The 24,352-nt window shown below is 45.7% G+C and overlaps 1 protein-coding gene across 1 annotated transcript in view; it reads left to right on the forward strand.

Moving 5' to 3' along the window:
* LOC143962509 (uncharacterized) overlaps positions 1 to 24,352 on the forward strand; it is a 41,546-nt gene that overhangs the window by 11,774 nt on the left and 5,420 nt on the right. The window contains exons 4-6 of the mRNA XM_077471785.1: positions 3,717 to 4,316; positions 13,255 to 13,836; positions 16,130 to 16,729. Of these exons, the coding sequence (XP_077327911.1) occupies positions 3,717 to 4,316; positions 13,255 to 13,836; positions 16,130 to 16,729 (1,782 nt within the window). The remainder of the gene's footprint in view (positions 1 to 3,716; positions 4,317 to 13,254; positions 13,837 to 16,129; positions 16,730 to 24,352) is intronic.

Raw genomic sequence — 24,352 nt, forward strand, 5'->3', positions numbered from 1 at the left:
AAAGTGCATTTTTTCCCAAAAAAGTGCGTTTCTAAGACCGCTGCGCAAATACGGCGTGACAGTAAGTATCGCAACGACCGCCATTTTATTCTCTAGGGTGTTAGAAAAAAAAAAAGTATAATGTTTAGGGGGTTTTAAGTAATTTTCTAGCAAAAAAATTGAAATTTAACTTGTAGACAACACATTGCATGAATTACGGCATCAATGCGACGTGGCATGGAGGTGACCAGCCTGTGGCATTGCTGAGGTGTTATGGAAGCCCAGGTTCTTTTGATAGCGGCCTTCGACTCATCGGCATTGATGGGTCTCTGGTGTCTCTTATCTTCCTCTTGACAATACCCCACAAACTCTCTATGGGATTTGAGTCAGGTGCTGGTCAATCAAGCACAGTGATACCATGATAATTAAAACCAGGTATTGGTAGTGTTGGCAGATGCCAAGTCCTACTGGGGAAATGAAATCAGCATCTCCATAAAACTGGTCAGCAGAGAAAAGCACGAAGTGCTCTAGAATTTCCTGCTTGAGGGCTGTACTGACTTTAGACTTGATTAAAACACAGTGGACCAACACCAGTAGATGACACGGCTCCCCAAATCATCATGGACTGTGGAAAATGTTGCATTTCATTTGGAAATCAAGGTCTCAAGGTCCCAGAGTCTGGAGGAAGAGTGGAGAGGCACAGAATCCAGGTTACGTGAGGTCCAGTGTGACGTTGTAGCCATGTTGTCTGCTGGTGTTGGTCCACTGTGTCCAAAGTCATGATTTTATGGAGGAACCCCATGCAAATAAAGCATGGAACGCCCCTCAAAATCCATACCAGACCCTTATCTGAGCATGCAGTCTTGCAGACCAGGAAAGGGGTAAGACAAGTATGCAAGCCCACCACCTGAACCATACCACACCATATGAGCCGGTGAGAAACTGCTTGGAACCCTTCCCTCCCCAACAGTGAGGTAAAAAGCAAAGGGGTAAGTCAAGTATGCAAGCCCACCACCTGAACCATACCACACCATACGAGCCAGTGAGAAACTGCTTGGAAGCCTTCCCTCCCCAACAACAAGGTTAAAAGCTCAATACCATCCATAAATGTACTTAATCCCTTTCAGTAGATGAAATGGACATTAAAGTGGTTGTAAACCCTAATGCCGCGTACACGCGACCGGACTTTTTGACAGCAAAGGTCCGCCGGAACGAATCCGTCGGACAATTCGATCTTGTGGGGGCTCCATCGGACCTTTGCTTGCCAAAAATCCAGCGGACTTTAGAAATAGAACATGTTTTAAATTTTTCCACCGGAACTCCGCCAGACCGAGAAATCCGTTCGTGTGTATGCTGGTCCGACGGACAAAAAAACGATGCTAGGGCAGCTATTGGCTACTGGCTATGAACTTCCTTATCCTAGTCCGGTCGTACGTCATCGCGTTCAAATCTGTTGGACTTTGGTGTGATTGTGTGTGGCCAAGTCCGGAAGGGAACTCCGCTGAAAGTCCGTCGGAAAGACCGTCGGACCTAGTCCCTCGAAAAATGTCCGGTCGTGTGTACGCGGCATTACACACCACTTTTACCTACAGGTAAGCCTACAATAAGGCTTACCTGTAGGTACCGTGAATATCTCCTAAACTTGTAACGTTTAAAAGATATTCACTCTATCAACATGTGTCCCGACGTCATCGGCACATGCGCACTGAAGAGACGTCTCGCTCATTGGTGGCACAACTAGCAACTCAACCTGTATCTCTATCACTGCCCATATGGCTACTATTCACTTCTTTCCCCACTGTACCATCTTATTGTGAAGAACTATTGCATACTTTATTTAGAACTGTACAATGGCCCATTGTCTAACACTGGCACCCCCAGAGAGCCCCACTGACCCAAGTTATCAGGCTATGGGATACTTAAATACCGAGAGCCAAACTAAACCAATGAGCTCAGCTTTAGTGCCATATGGTAACCTGCAACCATTAAAGTGGTTGTAAACCCTTACAAACCACTTTGACCTACAGGTAAGCCTAGATTAAGGCTTACCTGTAGGTCCCAGCAATATCTCCTAAACCTATATGGTTTAGGAGATATTTGCCCGAAAACGGGCACCACTGTCTACGGCGCATGCGCCATAGACAGCGGCGCGCAGGCGCACTGAGCGCGGCATTCTCAGCGACGGAGCTGCCGTGCGTATCGGCTCCCGTGCGCATGCGCGGGAGTGACGTAATCGCGGCTTCGCCGAATGACAGCGGCGGAGCTGCGAGACCCCATCAACAAGATGATTGCGGTGGACTACAGGGGACAGCGGCGACTTCGCTGGCTCCTGTGTCAGGTAAGTGACACATAATGGGCTACTATGCGATGCATAGTAGTCCATTATGCTTTGCCTTTGCAGGGAGTGAAAGAGGAAGTAAACTCATCAGGGTTTACTTCCTCTTTAATATAACAATGAAATGTACGTCTAGTTTTAATATTAATCTATTCATGAATGTGGCATCCAGTTTATATACCTGACAGTGCCGGGGCTCCTATATTTCAGAAATGAGGTCTGTGTTTAATTCAAATATTATCAGAACATTGGCAGATAAAAGAAATTCCCTTTTTTTTTGGCCAACTAATGCCGCGTACACACGCTCGAAAAATTTCCGACAACAAATGTGCGATGGGAGCTTGTTGTCGGAAATTTCCGACCGCGTGTAGGCTCCATTGGACATTTCCCATCGGAATTTCTGAGGAACAAAATTTGAGAGCTGGATCTCAAATTTTCCCGACAACGAAATCCATTGTCGGAAATAGTACACAATTCCAAATGCACAAAATTCCACGTGTGCTCGGAATCAAGCAGAAGGAGCCACACTGGCGATTTTGAACTTCCTTTTTCTCGGCCTCGTCGTACGTGTTTGTACATCGCCACGTTCTTGGCGTTCGGAATTTCCGACAACATTTGTGTGACCGTGCGTATGCAAGACAAGTTTGAGGCGAAAAAAAAAACAAAAAAACATGGATTTTGTTGTCGGAATGTGCGATCGTGTGTACGCGGCATTGGAAGGTGGGACACGGAAGCTGTCAGAGCACATTTGTTTTCTTTTCATACGAGATCCTGCATCTGAAAATGACAAACCTCTACACAAAGTAGAAGAAATATAATGCCGCGTACACACGATCGAATTGTCCGGCGTACTTAGTCCGGCAAACAATCCGGCGGATAGTCCGGCGGACTTTCTACCGAACGGACTTGGCCACACACGGACACACGGAAAGTCCGGCGTTTGCTAGCGCGATGACGTACAGCACGTACGACGGGACTAGAAAAAGGAAGTTCAATAGCCAGTAGCCAATAGCTTCCTTTTCGTACTTGCTTCTGAGCATGCGTCATTCTTAGTCCGCCGGACTAGCACACTGACGGACGTATTGTCCGCTGAAACCCAAGTCCGGCGGGAAGATTGGACTGCAAAAATACTTTCTAAGTCCGCCGGACTTCACGCTGAGAAAGTCCGCTGAAGCCCACACACTATCGAATTGTCTGGTGAAATGCGTTTCGGCGGACTAAGTACGCCGGACAATTTGATCGCGTGTACGCGGTATTAGTGATCCTCTTGAGATATATGAGGGTAACTAATTATTTGTAATTTTTTAGGCTCTATCAACTATAAATGAATGCTGAGTTTATTGTTCTGCATCTAAAGCTTTGATAAGGACCGGTAATGAGTATTGTCTGTTTCCTTTCCTAGACTTGGGGGGTAAAATGTTCGTCTTCCCCAAAGAAACCAACACGGCTCATGTCATTCTAAGACCTACAATTACAAGACCATTGCAGGATGTCAGTGTCTGTCTACGTACCTACAGTGAACTTTCCCGCCAGTATTCCCTCTTCTCTTTAGCTACTCCAACATACAGAGATGCTTTTCTAATCAGGTTCCAGGCTCCAACCACGTATACGGTATACATAAACCATGGAAGCAATGTTATCAAGAGAGACTCAGAGCCTTTGGACTGGAGCCATACCTGTGTGACTTGGGACTCGAAAACTTTTGTGGTCCAACTTTGGGCCAATGGGAAGAATTCCTCCCATGAATATATTTGGGGACAGTTTTCTAGTGTAACTGAAACCAGTATTATTCTTGGACAGCAACAAGGTTCTTATGGTGGAGGGTTTGATGCTTCTCAGTCATTGGTTGGCGAAATAAGTGACGTCCACATGTGGGATTATGTCCTGACTCAGGAAGACATCCAGAAAGTCATCTCTGGTGATCTCCATGGAAATGTCATTAATTGGAAGGCTCTAGTCTATGAAATGAACGGGGACGTTCTTCTCCAGCCTACAAATTTGCGTAAGTCTGTCATCTTATCTAAATACACTTTCATGTTTAAGATCCTCCAACGTTCAATACAGAATAACTCTAAAAAATGATGATTTATTTGTCATGTACATCAGCATTGAGAGGTGACAATGACAATTATAAGTGAAAAAAATCACACAAGGAATCAATGTTCTCATGGAGTACAAGCAGAAGTGCTATCCCAGATTCCAGATAGGACTTTCGGTGGTTATACTTCAAAATGTGATCAGCCTGGAAATCCAAATCCGACCACTAACAGCGCTTATACTACATATCAGTGTAACCATCAATCACCTATTCAAATCATGAAGTACCTTTAGATCCAATACCTAATTCAAGAGCTTATAACCACTAACACAAAAAAAAAGGATTATGTTCAAGAGATGTGAACACACACTGTTCCACGTTAGTCAGTCCAGCATCACAGAATAGAGCCCTTCACATTCATTTGTATTTATATCATTAGCATGTATATTCTGTGCTCTATCTTCCAATGTGCCTGGATATGCGTGGGTACAGTCCTACACCTTCACCAAACTTTTAACCTCCGTGAATATGCACTCATATGGCCTCTTACCAGACACTAGTCTCTTTTGAGCCTATCTCCGCTGTGCGGAACTCCTCTGTATGGTTCTGTGTGCTCCGTTGGTTTCTCACTCATTAGTTGCGGACATAGAAAAGATTCAAGGGGTCTGATATAGTGTAGTATCTTTTATTAAGAATCAGATTACCCTGCCCCCCTTACAAATTATGCTTACATTATAATCATTTTAAAAAAGCCAGTAAAATTTGGGGTGTCAGATGTGCCATACAAGCGCCTCACCAGTGGGCTGCAGCTCTCGTCCGTCGCAGTCCCCGTCTGAAGACCCGGGTCCTTGTCGGCTCTCACTCCCCTTCTCTGCTCGCGTGACCACGCCCTGACGCGTTTCGTGTTTACGTCTGCAGAGGGCGTGGTCACGCGACCTACGTAGCAGTCTTTTATACTAATGTTGTTGTAGGTGAGGGGCGTCGCTAACCTGGTGGTTATACTGGGATGATATTCAGCCACAGGCATCACCCCCATACTATATTTTTAAAGCCAGTGGCCGGCTGTCTTGTTAAAGTAATCCTAGCGGCTAGATAACCACTAGACTGCTTTTTCAACCCCCCCCCCCGTTGCTTTCTACGGCTTCCTCAGGCTCTCTCATCCAGCAGAGCAGGGACAAGGGGTAGGCAAGAGAAGCAGCTGCCCCAGGCGCAATGGTTTATTGCAGGGATGTGTGCACCTTGACCCTAAACCAGAGGGAAGGGGGGGTGCAGTTCAGTTTGGCATTGTTGCCCTGGGCGCTGGATGGCCTTGTCCTACCACTGCCGCCTGGGATCGGCTTTGATTGGGTCTCCGCTATGGTAACCTGGAAGTATGACCTGACATCACTTCAATCAAAAGCGCAGAGCTTGGTCTTTTAAATGCTTTTAAGGGCAGAGGAGGGATTTGGGGGGTCTTAAAGACTCCAGATCTCTCCATATAGAGGACCCGTCACATGCCTATTGCTGTCACAAGGATGTTTACATTCCTTGTGACAGCAATAACAGTGAATAATTAAAAAAAAGTAAAAACACTGAAAAAATATGTGCCCCTGCCCCCTCATGCTCGCACACAAAGGCGAACGTGCGCGTCGATCCCGCAAGCATGCAAACAGCAATCATCTCACACGTGTGAGGTATCACTGCGGATCGTGGGCAGTACTTCCAGCACCAGACCCCCTCTGTACATCTAAAGTGGTGACCTGTAAAGGCTTTTAAAAGCCTTGCCTATGGATAGTAAAATTGACGTTGTTTGTCGCCGTTGCAGGGGCGTGTTCAATTTTAAAGCGTGACATGTTTGGTGCAACATCATATTTTACAAAGAATCGGGTTATGTATTGTGCTTTTTTGCATTCAAATTCAAAAAGGTGTATTTTTGTCCCCAAATACTGTGTGACTTAAAAAAAAAAAATTGCAACAACCGCAATTGTATTCTCTAGGGCCCCTGCTTTTTTTAAAAAAAAAAAAAAGCATATATGACCTTTTAGAGTTGTAAGTAATTTTCTAGCAAAAAATACTGATTGTAACACGTAAGCAAAGAATTTCGGAAAAAAGTCTGGAAGTGAGCTAAAAAACCTTTTCTAGGCTGAAAACAATATACCAGTGGTTCTCAACCCTCGGGGGTCGAATGATGATTTTCCAGGGGTTAGCGAATCCTGGGCTGTTCCTGAAGCCCGCACTGCTCTCCCAGCCTTTTTGCGGCTGCCCGGCTGGGCTGTTCCTGGAGACCGCGGCCGCCCACTCAGCCTCTTCGCAGCCACCCATTCAGTTCATGGCATGGCTGGGGGGGGGGGGGCAGAAACTAGAGTTCAGCTGACTGGTGAGGAATGTGAAATGGGAGGGGCTGGAGGAGACCCTATCTCCTGATTTTGGTATAGGTGTCACTGCTACGAGACACCACAAGGTCGGAGACACAGTGAGTAACACCACCTGTGATTATAGTTGCCATTAAAAGTCCCCACTACAGTCCTCAGATCAGCAGATGACCTCGATCAAGAGCACCTAAGTTGGCTGATCAGAACTCGCCGCCGGCACTGCCACTCATCCCGTTCCCCCCACCAAGGAGTAAGAGAAGGTAGAAAACTAGAGAATACATGGAAGGGAGAGGAAAGAGGGGGAGGAACAAAGAAAAAGTGAGAGAAAGAATAAGAGAAAGAACAAGAAAGACGGCTAGAGAGAGGGATGGGGGAAAAAAAAAGTGGAAGGGACTCAGGGAGCGCTAAATGTCCGTGGGTTGGGGCGCAAATTACTTGTCTTGCCTTGGGTGCTGACAAACCACGCTACGAAAATAATTTTACTGTTATGCCGCGTACACACGATCAGAATTTCGGCCAGGAAAAAGACCGATGGGAGCTTTTCATCGGAAAATGCGACCGTGTGTAGGCTCCATCGGAATTCTGCTGGCCGAATTCCCGCCAGCAAAAATTTGAGAGCCTGTTCTCAATTTTTTTCCAACGGAAAAGGTTTCTATCGGAAATTCCGATCGTCTGCGGCAATTCCGACACGCAAAATTCCTACGCATGCTCGGAAAACAATTCGACGCACGCTCGGAAGCATTGAACTTAATTTTTTCTTCGGCTTGTCATAGTGTTGTACGTCACCGCGTTCTTGGCGGGCGGAATTTGGTGTGACTGTGTAGGCAAGACAGTTTGAGCGGAATTCCAACGGAATTCCGTCGGGAAAACCATCAGAGCTTTTTCCGACGAGAATTCCGATCGTGTGTACGCGGCATTAGGGGTCCCCACAACTTGGGAAATTTTATCAAGGGGTCACGCCACTAGAAAGGTTGAGAACCGCTGCAATATACAGTTAAAGCGGAACTAAACCCTCCTAAACTTCTCCGCCCAAGGGTGCGGCCACCATATCCTCTGTTTGATCTGCAACTGCCATGGTGTTGAACATGTGATCAGTTATGACTCCAGCCATTTCATGGTTTGACAGTTTGGTGGAGGGCACAAGCGAATGTGACAGTTAGCAATCCCGGCATGCCAGAAATGTAACTGTTACATTGATGGGCTTAGTTCAGCTTCAACCCCTTCAATACCAGGCACTTTCACCCACTTCCTTCCCAGACCAATTTTCAGCTCTGAGGGCTCTCACACTTTGAATGACAATTGTGCGGTCATACTACACTGTACCCATATGACATTTTTATCATATATGGGGATTGAACAAGTCTCCCTCTCATTATGTGCCCACAAAGTCCACCAATTTTTTGACTTGTTCAATCCCTATATATATATTTTGGATGTTGGCCAGGGTTAGGGGTAGGGTTAGGGTTAGGGTTTCCCCTAGAAGAACAAGGTTAGGACTCAGAGATTTGAATATGGACCTCCGCCAAAGGTCAGGAGGCGTGTCCCCAGAGGTCTTCCCTTCCGACATTTTTATCTTTTTTTTTTTTACACAAATAGAGCTTTCTTTTGGTAATATTTAATCACCACCAGATTTTTTTTTTCTTTTTTTTTTTTTTGGGGGGGGGATATGAGTGAAAAAAGAGCATCAATTTTGTAAAGTTTCTATTATAACATTTAGCAAATAAGTAATTTTTTGTTCATAAATTTGGGCCAAAATTTATACTACTACACATCTTTGGTAAAAAATAACACAAGTTAGTGGATATTATTTAATCTGTGTGAAAGGTATAGAGTCTACAAGCTATGGTGCCAATCATTGAAAATTGATCACACCTGATATACTGACGGACTATCTAATTTCTTGAGGCCCTAAAATGTTAGGAAAGGACAAATACCCCCCAAATGTCCCCTTTTTTTTGGAAAGTAGACAGTCCAAGGTATTTAGTGATGGTGGCATGGTGAGTTTTTTGAAGTTGCAATTTTTTTTCCACAATTCTTGGTAAAATTAAGAAATTATATATATATATATATATATATATATATATATATATATATATATATACAGTAAATGTATATATATATATATATATATATATTTATCTATTTATTTATTTTTACACAGAATTGTCATATTAACACGTTATTTCTCACACACACAGCATATGACACCCCAAAATACATTCTGCTACTCCTCCTGAGTATGGTGATACTGTGGGACTTTTCCACAGCCTGACAACATACAGAGGCCCAACATGCAGGGAGCACCTTCAGGCGTTGTAGGGGCATAAATTAGTAATCTAATTTCCTGACGACCTATTAGCCCTTGTACACACGGTCGGACATTCCGACAACAAAATCCGTCGGATTTTATCCGAAACTTGTGTTGCATACACACGGTCGGACAAAGTTTTCGGACAATCTGATCGTTCAGAACGTGAAGACATTATTTCGTTACGACGGGACTACGTTCAGGCTAGTAGCCAATAGCTTTGGTCTAGGAATTTGATCTGAGCATGCGTGGCACTTTGTCCAATCGGAATTCTCTACACACAATGGGACAAAGTCCGATCGGATCATGTTGTCGGAAAATTTTATAGCCCTGCTCTAAAACTATGTTCTGACAATTCAGGACTGTGGAGCGCATGAAGGCAATGGAGGAGACGGAAGGTCAGGGACCAGGGTCGGCAAAGAAGAGGGTGCTGGAGATGATCACCAGCAGCGTGACATACAGCAATGACACCTGCACCGTGATAGAGTCATCTGACAACAGCACCGTGATAGAGAGCACTGACATCAGCAGCGTGACATAAAGCACTCACACCAGCACTGTGATATACAGCACTGACAGCAGCACCGTGATAGAGAGCACTGACATCAGCACCGTGACATAAAGCACTCACACCAGCACCGTGATATACAGCACTGACAGCAGCATCGTGACAGAGAGCACTGACATCAGCACCGTGATATACAGCACTGACACCTTCACCGTAATCAGCCCCAGGAGGAAGTCAGCATAGCACAGGGATGGTGGGAGCCCCTCATAATGAGCATAGCACAGGGATGGTGTGAGCCCCTCATAATAAGCAGGCCCAGGAGGATGTCAGCATAGCACAGGGATGGTGTGAGCCCCTCATAATAAGCAGCCCCAGGAGTAAGTCAGCACAGGGATGATGTGAGCCCCTCATAATAAGCAGCCCCAGGAGTAGGTCAGAACAGCACAGGGATGGTGTGAGCCCCTCATAATAAGCAGCCCCAGGAGTAAGTCAGCACAGCACAGGGATAGTGTGAGCCCCTCATAATAAGCAGCCCCATGAGTAAGTCAGAACAGCACAGGGATGGTGTGAGCCCCTCATAATAAGCAGCCCCAGGAGTAAGTCAGCACAGCACAGGGATGGTGTGAGCCCCTCATAATAAGCAGCCCCAGGAGTAAGTCAGAAAAGCACAGGGATGGTGTGAGCCCCTCATAATAAGCAGCCCCAGGAGTAAGTCAGCACAGCACAGGGATGGTGTGAGCCCCTCATAATAAGCAGCCCCAGGAGTAAGTCAGAACAGCACAGGGATGGTGTGAGCCCCTCATAATAAGCAGCCCCAGGAGTAAGTCAGAGCAGCACAGGGATGGTGTGAGCCCCTCATAATAAGCAGCCCCAGGAGTAAGTCAGCACAGCACAGGGATGGTGTGAGCCCCTCATAATAAGCAGCCCCAGGAGGATGTCAGCATAGCACTGGGATGGTGTGAGCCCCTCATAATAAGCATAGAACAGGGATGGTGTGAGCCCCTCATAATGAGCATAGCACAGGGATGGTGTGAGCCCCTCATAATAAGCAGCCCCAGGAGTAAGTCAGAACAGCACAGGGATGGTGTGAGCCCCTCATAATAAGCAGCCCCAGGAGTAAGTCAGCACAGCACAGGGATGGTGTGAGCCCCTCATAATAAGCAGCCCCAGGAGTAAGTCAGAACAGCACAGGGATGGTGTGAGCCCCTCATAATAAGCAGCCCCAGGAGTAAGTCAGCACAGCACAGGGATGGTGTGAGCCCCTCATAATAAGCAGCCCCAGGAGTAAGTCAGCACAGCACAGGGATGGTGTGAGCCCCTCATAATGAGCATAGAACAGGGATGGTGTGAGCCCCTCATAATGAGCATAGCACAGGGATGGTGTGAGCCCCTCATAATAAGCAGCCCCAGGAGGATGTCAGCACAGCACAGGGATGGTGTGAGCCCCTCATAATAAGCAGGCCCAGGAGGAAGTCAGCACAGCACAGGGATCCTTTAAAGTAATTGAACGCACCTTCTGCAACTTCCCACTTTGGCTCAAGCCTGTTGCTCCTGCCCTACCCCTACCACCCCTGCGGAAGGGCCTGCCTCTTCCTCTGCCTGTCATTTTTTAAATGACCCTGTGACAAAACTATCAGTCCCTATACCGATGAAGGACTGCTGCAGTATAGGGCAGCGGTCAGCAGTAGTGCACCTCAAATCTATGTATTGTGGACCGATACCAGTCCTTATAGAATAGCAGACTGTACCTCACTCAACCCTATGTACTGTAGCACCCTACACCAAGTTACTAGTCCTTATAAGGACCTTTGTGGACCAAGTAGGTTGTGTGTGACTGATTAGCAGACTGTACGTCAGTCCCTATACTGCTGAAGGACTGCTGCAGTATAGGGCAGCGGTCAGCAGTAGTGCACCTCAACCCTATGTATTGTGGACCGATACCAGTCCTTATAGAATAGCAGACTGTACCTCACTCAACCCTATGTACTGTAGCACCCTAGACCAAGTTACCAGTCCTTATAAGGACCTTTGTGGACCAAGTAGGTTGTGTGTGACTGATTAGCAGACTGTACGTCAGTCCCTATACTGCTGAAGGACTGCTGCAGTATAGGGCAGCGGTCAGCAGTAGTGCACCTCAACCCTATGTATTGTGGACCGATACCAGTCCTTATAGAATAGCAGACTGTACCTCACTCAACCCTATGTACTGTAGCACCCTAGACCAAGTTACCAGTCCTTATAAGGACCTTTGTGGACCAAGTAGGTTGTGTGTGACTGATTAGCAGACTGTACGTCAGTCCCTATACTGCTGAAGGACTGCTGCAGTATAGGGCAGCAGTCAGCAGTAGTGCACCTCAACCCTATGTATTGTGGACCGATACCAGTCCTTACAGAATAGCAGACTGTACCTCACTCAACCCTATGTACTGTAGCACCCTAGGCAGACCAAGTTACCAGTCCTGATAAAGAGCTTTGTGGAACAAGTGAGTTGTGACTGATTAGCAGACTGCAGCAGAAGGGCAGCAGTCAAGTATAATATTCTTTCTATATTTGGAAGAAAGAATATTATACGTGCACAAGCCTATTACCATACCACTGATACCAGTCCTGAAAAGAACCTTTGTGGAACTAATAGTAACAGCTACTGTTTAAACTGACCCTCACTGCCTGACACACTGCTTCCTGCCTGTTCCTATATAAACTGGCAAAACAGAGGCTACTGGAACAATAACTGGTTACTGGAATAGCACTTTTGTGGACCTGATAGTAACAGCTAATGATGATGATGATGACTAATCTGGCTGTCCCTACAACAGCAACACACAGCGCCCTGTCCCTTTCTCTAAACTGACAAAAGACACTCAGGCTGCTGCAACAATCAGTAGCACAGCAAACCTATATACACCTAACACCTATACCAGTCCTGAAAAGAACTTTTGTGTACCAAATAGCTAGCGATTTATCTCTCCCTACTCCACACAGCAACCTCTCCCTATAGTGACAGAAGAAAGAATGTAAAATGGCCACCGGATCGGGTGTATTTATAAGTTAGGGGGAATGTCCAAGTGTCCATGTGCTGTCATGTCTCAATTGGCTGTCCTGTACCCCATGATGGATGTGTCATCATAGGTCAAAGTTCTTTTACACAGAAAAATGCGGAAGTCCGCCGGGCGAACGGCGCCAATAGTCCGCCGATTGGGCGGACGGCGAACGACCGGAATTCGCCGCGAAATGACCGCCGGGCGAACCGTTTGGCCATCACTACTACCAGGTTCCCTTACCCGCATTTGCGGCGGCAGCACCCGACAGCTGATGGAAACGACACTGCTGGACTCCAGGTCCTATTGTTAAAAGTCAGCAGCTGCAGTATGCATAGAAATTTGTCCAAATTTCATCCGAATTTCGTTCCATTAATTCAGATTCTTTTACGTTTGTTACTATTGTAATTCAGAAATTCGGATACATCTGAATTTCCGAATAATAATAAAAAATTGTCAGAATTTTGATTCGGAACGAAATGGACCACACCGTCTAATGCACATTAGTTTCTGGATACAAAACATAAATATTTAGAAACAAAATGAAATGGAATCTACTGATCTCTGAGAGTACCCAATTTAAAAAAAAAAAACGTTTTATTCCAAATTCTATTATCTGTAAATGTACTTTGAGTTTATTGTTCAGCATCTAAAAGCTTTGATATGTAGCAGTAATGGTCGTTATTTTCTTCCGTAGACCTGGAAGGTAAAGTCTTCGTCTTCCCCTATGAAACCAACACAGCTCATGTCCTTCTAAGACCTACAATCACAAGGCCATTGCAGAAAGTCGGCGTCTGTCTACACTCTTATTCTGATCTTTCACGCCCCTATACGGTCTTCTCTCTTAGTACTCCCGAAGAGGAAAAGGCCTTTCTAATCAACATACAGCCTCCGGACACTTGTTCTGTATATATCAACCAGGAAGTCATTCATTTTAAGACAGACTCAGAGTCTTTGAGACACACCTGTGTGACCTGGGACTCCGACACTGGAGTGGTCCAACTTTGGGTCAATGGGAAACTCTACCCGGAAGGAGCCTCCATGAAAGGATCTTCTATCCCAGCCGAAACCAACATTATTTTGGGGCAGAAACAAGACTCTTTTGATGCTTCTCAGTCATTGGTCGGTGAAATAGGTGACGTCCACATGTGGGATTATGTCCTGACTCCAGAAGACATCAAGAAGGTCATCTCTGGTGACCTCCATGGAAATGTCATTAACTGGCTATCTCTACACTACGAAATCAAGGGGGACGTTCTCGTCCAGCTAAAACACCAGCGTAAGTCTGTCATCTGTCTATATTCAGCTTTTTAATTAATAAGATTCTCCAACTGTTAGTATATAATTACATTGAAAATTATGATATAGTCCTCATGCTCATGAGTAATAAGAGATGACGATGACAATTATGAGTGACATAACACCCAACAAAAAAAGCAACGTTCTCATGGAGTAACTAGAACAACAAAAAATTTGGAACGGGATTCCTAATTATAAAAACACTTTCTTGTGATTTTATGATCCGTTTACAATTTTTTTTTTCAAAGTGAACACATTGAACACATTTTACTGAACCATAAGTAGGGATGAGGTTTGGGATCCCCATTACTGTGAGTTTATCAGAATCACAGCTTGAAACTCAAAGCTTCAAAATGCTCACCAGCCGAAGTCTAATGGTGCTTGTGTATATATGAGCCCTCAGGGGATTGCAGCTCCATGCCTGAACTTTAAAGGCTTCCCAGTCTTAGGGTTCAATATTGAGTTGGCCCACCCCTTGCATCTATAGCAGTTTAAATTCTTCTGGGAATGCTGTCCACAAGGTTTAGGAGTGTGGGAATGTTTGACCATCCTTCTTTGTGCAGTGGTCCAAATCATTGGGTGTGGGGTTGTTTTTCAGGGGTTGGGCTTGGTCCCTTAGTTCCCTTAGGTCCCTTAGTTCCAGTGACAGGAACTCTTAAGGCATCAGCATACCAAGACATTTTGGACAGATTCATACTCCCAACCAGTGCACAAATAAAGGTCCATAAAGACATGGATGAGTGAGTTTGGGGTGGAGGAACTTGACGAGTCGTGACCTTGACCCGATAGAATACCTTTGGGATGAATTAGAGCGCAGACTGCGAGCTAGACCTCCTTGTCCAACATCAGTGCCTGACCTCACACATGGGCTTTTGGAAGACTGGTCAAACATTCCCATAGACACACTCTAAGCCCTTGTACACACGGTCGGACATTCTGACAACCAAATTCGTTGGATTTTGTCCGACGGATTTTGTCTAATGGATTTTGTCTGAAACTGTTGCATACACACGGTCGGACAAAGTTGTCGGACAATCCGATCGTCCAGAATGTGGTGACGTTATTTCATTACGACGGGACTACGTTCAGGCTAGTAGCCAATAGCTTTGGTCTAGGAATTTGATCTGCGCATAGGTGGCACTTTGTCCGATCGGAATTCTCTAGACATAATCGGACAAAGTCCGATCGGATCATGTTGTCGGAAAATTTTATAGCCCTGCTCTAAAACTATGTTGGTCGGATATTCCGACGGAAACAGTCCGATGGAGCCCACACAGAGTCGGATTATCCGACAACGCGGTCCGATCGGACATTTTCCGGAGGAATGTTCGACCGTGTGTACAAGGGCTTAAACCTCGTGGACAGCTTTCCCAGAAGAGTTGAAGCTGTTATAGCTGAAAATGGTGGGCCAACTCAATATTGAACCCTACGAACTAAGATTGGGATGCAATCAAAGTTCATGTGTGTGTAAGGGCAGGTGTCCCAATACTTTTAAAAATATAGTGTATCATGAATGACTTTCATTCATGACTTATGGTTTACTATTGTGATGCTGTGACTGGCCACAGCTATCATATGGTACAGGGTGCTGTGATTGGCCAAGCACCCAATAGATTCCATTCATGCCTGTTGTTTACTAGGTGTCATGTGATTGCACAGGGATAACATAGTATCTGGGCAGATCACAGTGGTCCAATACCGAGCACCAAATTCCACTGTGTCCATTTGACACAGAGGTAGCAGATCGCTCCACCGCCACCCAGGGGGCACACCAGTGTGCATAAGTGGGGCAACATACAGGTACGTTGCGGCACCTTCTCAAGCCACCAGCCAGCAGTAAAATTACTGTTGGCCGGACCAGCAAGTGGTTAAAGGTTGGGGATGGCAAGGTTCTTCTGCCTTCTCCATTGTGAGTCCATAACTACCCTTCCTGGAAGTCTAGAGGGCTCTCTCTTCCACTCAGGTACACAGGCTACAGGCCTACATAGTGTTGGTCAGGGGTGACCCGTTTCCGAAACCTGAACTGCCAGACCTCACCCATGACATCACCAAAGGATTGGCAACAAATAAAGGGCACTACACTTGCCAAAAAAATCTGTCAAAACACATACCGTAAGTTTTCCTTGTGTTCATGGTCCAAGATCTGCAAACTATACATGCAGTAAAAAGGAATATATTTACCTTCCTGAGCTTTATCAGTGGATCTGTTTTTTTTTTATTTTAGATTTTAGCTTTCATTAACATGTCACAGTAATGATTATTTTCTTCCCTAGATTTGGAGGGTAAAGTCTTCGTCTTCCCCAAAGAAACCAACACTTCTCATGTCATTCTAAGACCTACAATTACTAAGCCATTGTTTGAAGTCAGCCTGTGTCTGCGTACCTACAGTGAACTTTCCCGCCCCTATTCTTTGTTCTCTATGGCTGCTCCACGATACCCTGATGCCTTTTATATCTACTTAGAGCCTCCGTACACCTATAAGGTATTCAAAAATAATGAAATGGCTGCTTTCACACCAAACTGGAAACCTTTTTACTGGAGGCACATCTGTGTGACCTGGGACAACAGATATGAAGGGACCTATCTTTGGCTCAATGGAAAGCTCTCCTCCCAAAGGGGGCGCCTAAGTGGATATTATATCGATGCTGAAAGCAGTATTGTTCTGGGACAGCACCAGAGTTCTTTTGGTGGAGGGTTTGATGTTTCTCAGTCATTGGTTGGTGAAATAAGTGACGTCCACATGTGGGATTATGTCCTGAATCGGGAAGACATCCAGAAGGTCCTCTCCGGTGATCTCCAAGGAAATGTCATTAATTGGAACTCCTTACGTTGTGAAATTAAAGGGGAGGTTCTTGTCAAGCCCGAACCTCAACGTAAGTCTGTCCTCTTACTATATACACCTTCCCTTTCTTTCTTTTCTTCCTACACATTTCCTTTTATGAGTATTTTTAACCACTTCATAGACTTAGGCAGTATATAAACAACCTCGGTTTGAAGCGGTTATACCAGGGTCATGGATACAGCGACAGTCATAATCCTGGTATCTGTTTCAGCCTGTGACCCTCTTTTTTGTAAAAGCGATCTGAGCATCTATACAGCTGCCCAAACACTTTTACAAGGAGTGGACCGAACCCCCCCCCCCCCTCCGCCACCACATGCCACCTGAGTCCAAGTGACAGATGCACTCTGTTGGGGTCAGGAGTGCACCACAAGGTAGCGAACCCTATGGCTGACTGCTGTGGATGGAGCTTTAGGTGATTCAGGAGAGCAGGTATTCTGGAGCACCAACAAGTATTTCCCAGGGCAGGTGTTGTCCAGAGGACCCTAGTGGTGGGGATGGATTTAGCTGCAGTCTGGCTCCAGGTCGCGACCCCCAGGGCCTTCCAGTTCACGCTCACAGTAGAGTACAGGAAGTTAGAGAGGAAGCAGCAGACTGCGACAACAGGATAGTCAGGAGATAGCCAAAGGTCGGGCAACAAGCACGTAAGGATAATCAAGGAACACACCAAGGTCGGGATATGAAGCAGACAAGAACAGTCAGGAACAAGCCAAGACCAGTAACTATAATCAGACTTAGAACACACAGCAAGGGGCACACAGAAGCCAAACACAATATTGATCAGCAGGGTTGGCTTGCAGTGCACAGGCTAATATAATGTTTCCTGATAGGGATTGGGGTGGAGCCATGCTTTGAGGAGAGATTACATAAAACAACCAGGTAAAGGGCAGCTGGTCTCTCAAGCTGAACACATGGAAAGGTAAGCTGACAGACAAACATTACTGCAGATCCATGACACCACTGTTTCCAGGTTTTCCCATCCTACTAGGGACCTTGAAACCACTGTGGATGATCGTGCTGACTAGGGTTTAATCACTTCCAGTTTCGGTTGTTCACAGTGGCGGCTGGTCGGTCATCAAGACCCCATCTAGGTTGCAGGCGGGCAGTGGGCGGGTTGCAGGCTCCTACATGCGGCGGGCAGTGGCTCCTGTGTTCTCTCCTCTTCTGAATCACGGCGGCTTCCACCACGGTGTCTCCTCCCTCCAAGGTGTCTAATAGGATCACGTGTCCTTTCAGCTAACTGGCTTCCTGACTGGCCGGGGTGAGCATCAGTGTGGCAATAGGGAATATTCATTCGCTATTGTCCCACAACTTGGTGAGCTCAGAGTCCAGTGCTCTGCGCCCCGAGCCCACCCTTTTTTGAAGCCCATTAGAGCCTCTGACTCTAAACACATGCTTTAAAAAAAACACACACCCCCCATTGGAATCCATTGTCCGGCGCCCTGAATGTAGATCAGGGGGCCGGATGCATGGATAGGTGCCCTTGCGGCCCTAATGGATGGGCCAACACTGGTTATTCATTTACCGGCCATCACCGGCTAGTAAAGCAGCTGATCAACCAATCTCAGTTTGATCAGATGCTTTGGGGAGCAGTGGAGCAATCTCCCAGACCCCAGATGTCTTTAGTGAGACGTCTGGGGCCCAATCTGGCCCCAGACTCCAGATTTCTCACTAAAGAGTACCTGTCATCATGTTGTTCATCCCTTGTGAAGGCAATAAAGTTCATCCAAAAAACATTTTAGGAACATAATGTAATAAAATGTTAATAAAATAAATAATTAAAAAAAAAAAAAAAACCTTAAAGCTCCCCTGTTGCCCTGTGCCCACGTGTAAAATGCACGTAGGTCCTTCGCCCAGAGCTTTTTTTTCTGTCGGAAAGTGGCAGGACGTTGTTCAGCATTCCTGTCCTCTCCATCCTGTCACTGAACACAGAAGGCGATAGAGGACGTTTTTGCACTACTCACTTCCTCCACCGTCTTATGTGTCCTTATGTCAGGCACTCAGGACTTGTGTAGAGCAGTGCATAGATCAGTGGGTAATTGAAACACAGCATGGAATTCAGTGGCGCCTGGTGCTCCATCTTTTGGGGGTAAGGCAAACAAACCACGGCCACCCCCCCCACCTTTGGTCTGTCGGTTGGTCCACCATCAGTCCAATTAACCAACTCTCCCCGTCACTCGCTCGTTCGTCTGCCCACCAGCCCCACACTTACCCCATCTAGGTTGCAGGCAGCTTCGACTCCTCCTCGGTGGCTTCACCCTTTTTTCTCCTCCTCATCGAAGGCTTCCTCCACATCGGCCAATATGGGAGCTTCTCCTCTCGGCCAATTGAATCTTAAGTCCCACTTCCCGATTGGCCGGGAGGAGAAGCAGGAAGACAAAAGTGAATATGAATTAGTTATTATCACACAACTGGACGGGCTCTGAGCCTCGAGCCCACCCTTTTTTGAAGCCAATTAGAGCCTCAGGCTGTAATCATGTGCTTCAAAAAAAACATTGAAATCCATGCGTCTGGCACCCTGCATGTAGATTATTCGCCAGCGCGTGGATTAGGGGGGTGGCGCCCCTGCACCCTGTATGGAGTGGTCATCACTGATGGAGGTAATAGTAATCTCCCCAATTGCTTGCCTCCACACAGTGTGGGTAGTTCTCTTGTAACCTCATAGAAACTATACTAACAGAATTTTGAATTAAAGATATAGTATCAACACACCAGAAAAGCGGTTACCTACAGAGAGACTATGGTGTCAATGGGGTTAATGAAAACTTAAAAGTTTATTGAAAAAGTCTATCACATTGTATAAAAAAAAATCACTAAATTTAACGTAGATACTATTTAGATTCATCAGCATAAAAAAAAGACAACCTTGTCTTCCCACACCTTCCATCCCCTCGCCCATTACATCAAAACAAGGGCCATAAACACCAGTGGATGTGTCTAAACCTTATAGCAAGTCTTCAGGCTCATCAACACCCGTGCATGAGTGCCCCTGGGAGCACACAATGATTAGGCAGAGAAGCAATGATTCCTCCAACCGTGTAGGTGGTCTGGTGTAGTGGTCATCAACCCTGTCCTCCAGGGCCCACTAACAGGCCAGGTTTTATGTATAACCTTGGGGGAGATGCAGACTAGAATACTGTAATCCAGTGATTCTCAACCAGGGTTCCGTGGAACCCTAGGGTTCCTCCAGAGGTTGCTAGGGTTTCCTTCAGCATTAGGCCATTTCTGCCTGATAAGTTCCCACTGACTCCATTGATCTTTTTAGCTATCTGTAAGGAGGTAATTCTTCCCAATGACCACAAGTGTAAGGACCATTCTTCCCAACTGACCATCACACCATTGTATCATAAGTTGTAGATTTCTCATTTTTAGCAGGGGGTTCCCCGAGACTGGAGAACTATTTCAAGGGCTCCTCCTTGCTGAAAAGGTTGAGAAAGGCTGCCGTAATCACTGAGCAGCAAATGATATCACCTGTGATGTATTTCAGTTATCTTGCAAACCTGGCCTGTTAGTGGGCCCTGAGGACAGGAGTTGATGACCACTGGTCTGGTGTGTTGTTAAAGAGGAAGTAAACCCTGATGGGTTTACTTCTTCTTTCATTCCCTGCAAAGGTAAAGCATAATGGACTACTATGCATCGCATTTCATCGCATTGCATCGCATAGTAGTCCATTATGTGTCACTTACCTGACACAGGAGCCAGCAAAGTCACTGTTGTCCCCTGTACTTTCGAGCGTCCATCTTCTCGGTGGGTCTCGCTGCTCCGCCGCTGTCGCTGGCATGCGCACGGGAGCCGCCACTCACAGCATATCGCCGTATCAGTGCGCCTGCGTGCCTCTGTCTACACCGCAAGCGTCGTAGACAGGGGTGCCTATCTTTCGGCAAATATCTCCTAAACCGTATAGGTTTAGGAGATATTTTTGGACCTACAGGTAAGCCTTAATCTAGGCTTACCTGTAGGTCAAAGTTGGTTGTAAGGGTTTACAACCACTTTAACTGCAAGGAAAGTCAACTCCCTTATTAGATACTGTATAAGCAGGGGAAACCCACGGTAGAATATGTGATCCCTCCGTGGGGGTATATAACCCCTCAAGAAAGCTCAAATGACACAATTTTCCCATCTAGTGGATCTTTGTAGACCTGTGGTGTGTGCAACAGAGTCACAATGTATCTCACGGTTCAGCTGATAGTATCTTAACCACTTGCCACCAAATCATGTAGCTCCAGACATCACCCACAGGACCGTATTTTTAGATCCGACGGTCGGCTTTCTTGTAATAACAGCCGATGCGGCTCGCCTGGGTTCCACCAGGAGACCAGAGGCACCAGCCAGCGGACGTTCTCGCCGGTGGGACGGGAAAGCCCTGGCAAGCAGCACCGATTGTTATTACAAGGATCGGGAGGGGACGTCCCCGTCCTCCCGCCACTCTGCCTGGGTCTCCCGTTTCATCAGGAGACCCGAGCGACCAGCCAACATTTTACTCAACACAACCCAATCTTTATTTTTATTTTTTTCCATAAGTTTGGGTAGAATATTTTGTACATTTGCCTTGAAAGTCATTTCTGAATATATGCATTTGATGCATTTGATCTATGCAAAAATGTTTTTTTTTTTTTTAAATGCCCCAGTAGGCAAGCGATTGATGTTACTTGGTAACCTGAAAAAAGTGAGCCAACTAATAAAGTGTATAGTGGTGGTCTTAGGCTGGATTCCCACTAGAGCATGCAGTAGCTCACAGCTGAAGTCCGGTGCATCTCTATATACTGTTTCAGGTACGATTTCAGCACAAATTTTGGGCTGAATTCGGACCGGAAATGGACCAAGGGCTGGTGTGCAATTGACACCGAAGCCGCTGCAGGGATATGTGGACTGGCTCCATAGAGAGCCAGTCAAAACCTCCTGCCATGCAGAAACCCGCATCCAGTTTGCATTATTGTGAACCCAGCGTTAGGGCTCCTATACTTCTACAACTTTGGTTGTCAAGGTTGTCATTTTAACCACTTCCCGACCAGCCACCGCGGTTATACTGTGGCAGTTTGGCTCCCCTGGGGCCAGGATAGCAGGCACGCGGGTGCCCGCTGCACATCGGGGGTGCCAATGCTCGTGGTCGATGGTCGCGATGAGCGCCGGCCACGAGCGATCGTGACCAGGAGACACAGAACAGGGACGAGTGTGTGTAAACACACACTTCCCTGTTCTGACAGGAGTCACAGATCGTGTGTTCTTATTAGCTAGGAACCACAATCCGTCACTTCTTCTAGTTAGTCCCTCCCCCCAGTGTTAACCCCTTCACTGCCAGTGACATTTTTACAGTAATCAATGCACTTTTATAGCACTGATCGTTGTATTAATGCCAATTGTCCCAAAAATGTGTCAACATTTTCTGTGTCCGCCATAACGTCGTGGACACGATAAAAATCGCAGATCGCCGCCATTACTAGTAAAAATCCTGTAAATCTATCCCCTATTTTCTAGACGGTACAACTTTTACGCGAACCAATCAATATACGCTTATTGCAATTTTATTTTTACCAAAAATATGTAGAAGAATACGTATGGGCCTAAACTGAGAAAAAAATTGCTTTTTTAAAAAAAAAGGAATATATTTATTATAGCAAAAAGTATAAAACGTTGTGGGGTTTTTTTCAAAATTGTCGCTTTTTTTTGTTTATAGCGCAAAAAATAAAAAACAGCAGAGGCGATCAAATACCACCAAAAGAAAGCTCTATTTGTGGGGAAAAAAGGACATTGGTTTTGTTTGGGTGTAACGTTGCACGACTGCACAATTGTCAGTGAAAGCGACGCAGTGCCGAATCGCAAAAAAGTGCTCCGGTCAAAAAGGGGGTAAATTCTTCCGGGGCTGAAGTAGTTAATTAAAAAATTAGCAGGACAAAATTAGTAAGGTTGAATAAAGACAACAGTCCATCCTGAGTGAGTGTCTACAATTGTCCCTATCCCTGTTAGGGATGAGCCAAACAACCCCCGGTTTGGTTCGCACCAGAACTTTTGAACGGACCGCAAATTTGTGCGAACTTTAGAACCCCATTGAAGTCTATGGGACTCGAACGTTCGAAATAAAAAGTGCAAATTTTAATGGCTAATATGCAAGATATTGTCCTAAAAAGGGTTTGGGGACCTGGCTCCTGCCCCAGGGGACATGGGTCAATGCCTAAAATGTTTTTAAAAACTGCCGTTTTTTCGGGAGCACTGATTTTTTTTTTTTTTTTTTTTTTCAAACAGTTTTATTGAAAATAATGAGTGAAATACAAAGTAGGACATAAGAAGAAGGAGAAAAAAATAAAAGGGATTACAGACAAACCATAAGTGAGATACAATGTCAATAAACAACAGTGACAAGGAGCATAAAGCTCGAGCAAGTGCATATAGTCGAGGGAATATTCCAGTTCCCCAGGAAGGAAGGGAGCTGGAGGGGGGGAAGGGAAGGACAGGGGGAGGAAGGAAGAAGTAAGAGGGATGGATACCAGTAGGGGATCAAGGTTAGTATATAGTTAGTAAGCTGTATTGTCTATCGTCGTGTCATTCACATCGCAGTGGGTTCAGGTTATTCTAGGGAAGAGTACATGGGAGCACTGATTTTAATGACGATTAAAGTGAAAAAAAAAGTGAAATATTCCTTTAAATATCGTGCCTGGGGGGTGTCTGTAGTATGCCTGTGAATTGCCACATGTTTCCCGTGTTTAGAACAGTCCCTGCACAAATTGACATTTAACGGGAAAAAAAAGTCATTTAAAACTGCTTGCGGTTTTAATGTAATATCTAGTTCCGGCAATATGGATGAAAATCATTGAGAAAAATGGCATGGGTAGCCCCCTTGCCCATTACCAGTCCCTTTGGGTCTTGTACGGATATTAGGGGAACCCCGTACCCATATTAAAAAAAGGAAAGGCGTGGTGCCCCCAGGCCCTATATACTCAGAACAGCAGTATACAGGCGGTGCAAACAAGACAGGGACTGTGTAGGTTTGATGTGTTAAGTTGAATCTGTTTGTAATTTTCAACTGGTACATTTTTAAAGTGTAGCTCCAGTCAAAAAATCAATTTTTAAGCTTTTTGGAAAACATAGGGAAGGGTTATTACCCCTGTATAATTTGTTTTGCCGTCCTTCTTTTTTCATCTCACTTGCTGTTGTCTCCTTCCGTTTGCAAGTAGGAGATGTTTGTAAGTTTGATGTTTGAAAGTAGGGGCCTGCCCTATATGCTCTGCAGAAATGTCCGAACAAGGTGTTGGTGTTGGTGGAGTGACTCTTGGTGGGTGCTGGATCGCCCTGCTGTGAACAATTATGTCAAGAATTGTAATTACATGCCATTGTTGAACAGTGGTAGAAAAATTGGGCCTTTGGTGGTTGTGTTGCTGGTGCCACAACACTAAAAGTCCTCACAGTTACTCTCGGTGGGCACAGGAACGGGCCCTGCTTTGAAATATTATATCAAGAATTGTAATTACATGCACCTGTTAAACAGGGGCTGAAAAATCTCCCATATACTCTAGTTGTAGTGCAGGAATGAGCCCTGCTGCAAAGCATTGCATCAAAAATTGTAATTAAACGCCCCTGTTAAACAGGGGCTGAAAAATTGGGCCTTAGGCATTGGTGCTGGTGCCACGACACTGCAACCTCTCCCATATACTCTAGTTGTAGT

The sequence above is a fragment of the Lithobates pipiens genome, unplaced genomic scaffold (genome assembly GCF_037356315.1).
Source record: "Lithobates pipiens isolate NorthernLeopardFrog02 unplaced genomic scaffold, aLitPip1_a1.2 Scaffold_8, whole genome shotgun sequence".
Lineage (NCBI taxonomy): Eukaryota > Metazoa > Chordata > Amphibia > Anura > Ranidae > Lithobates > Lithobates pipiens.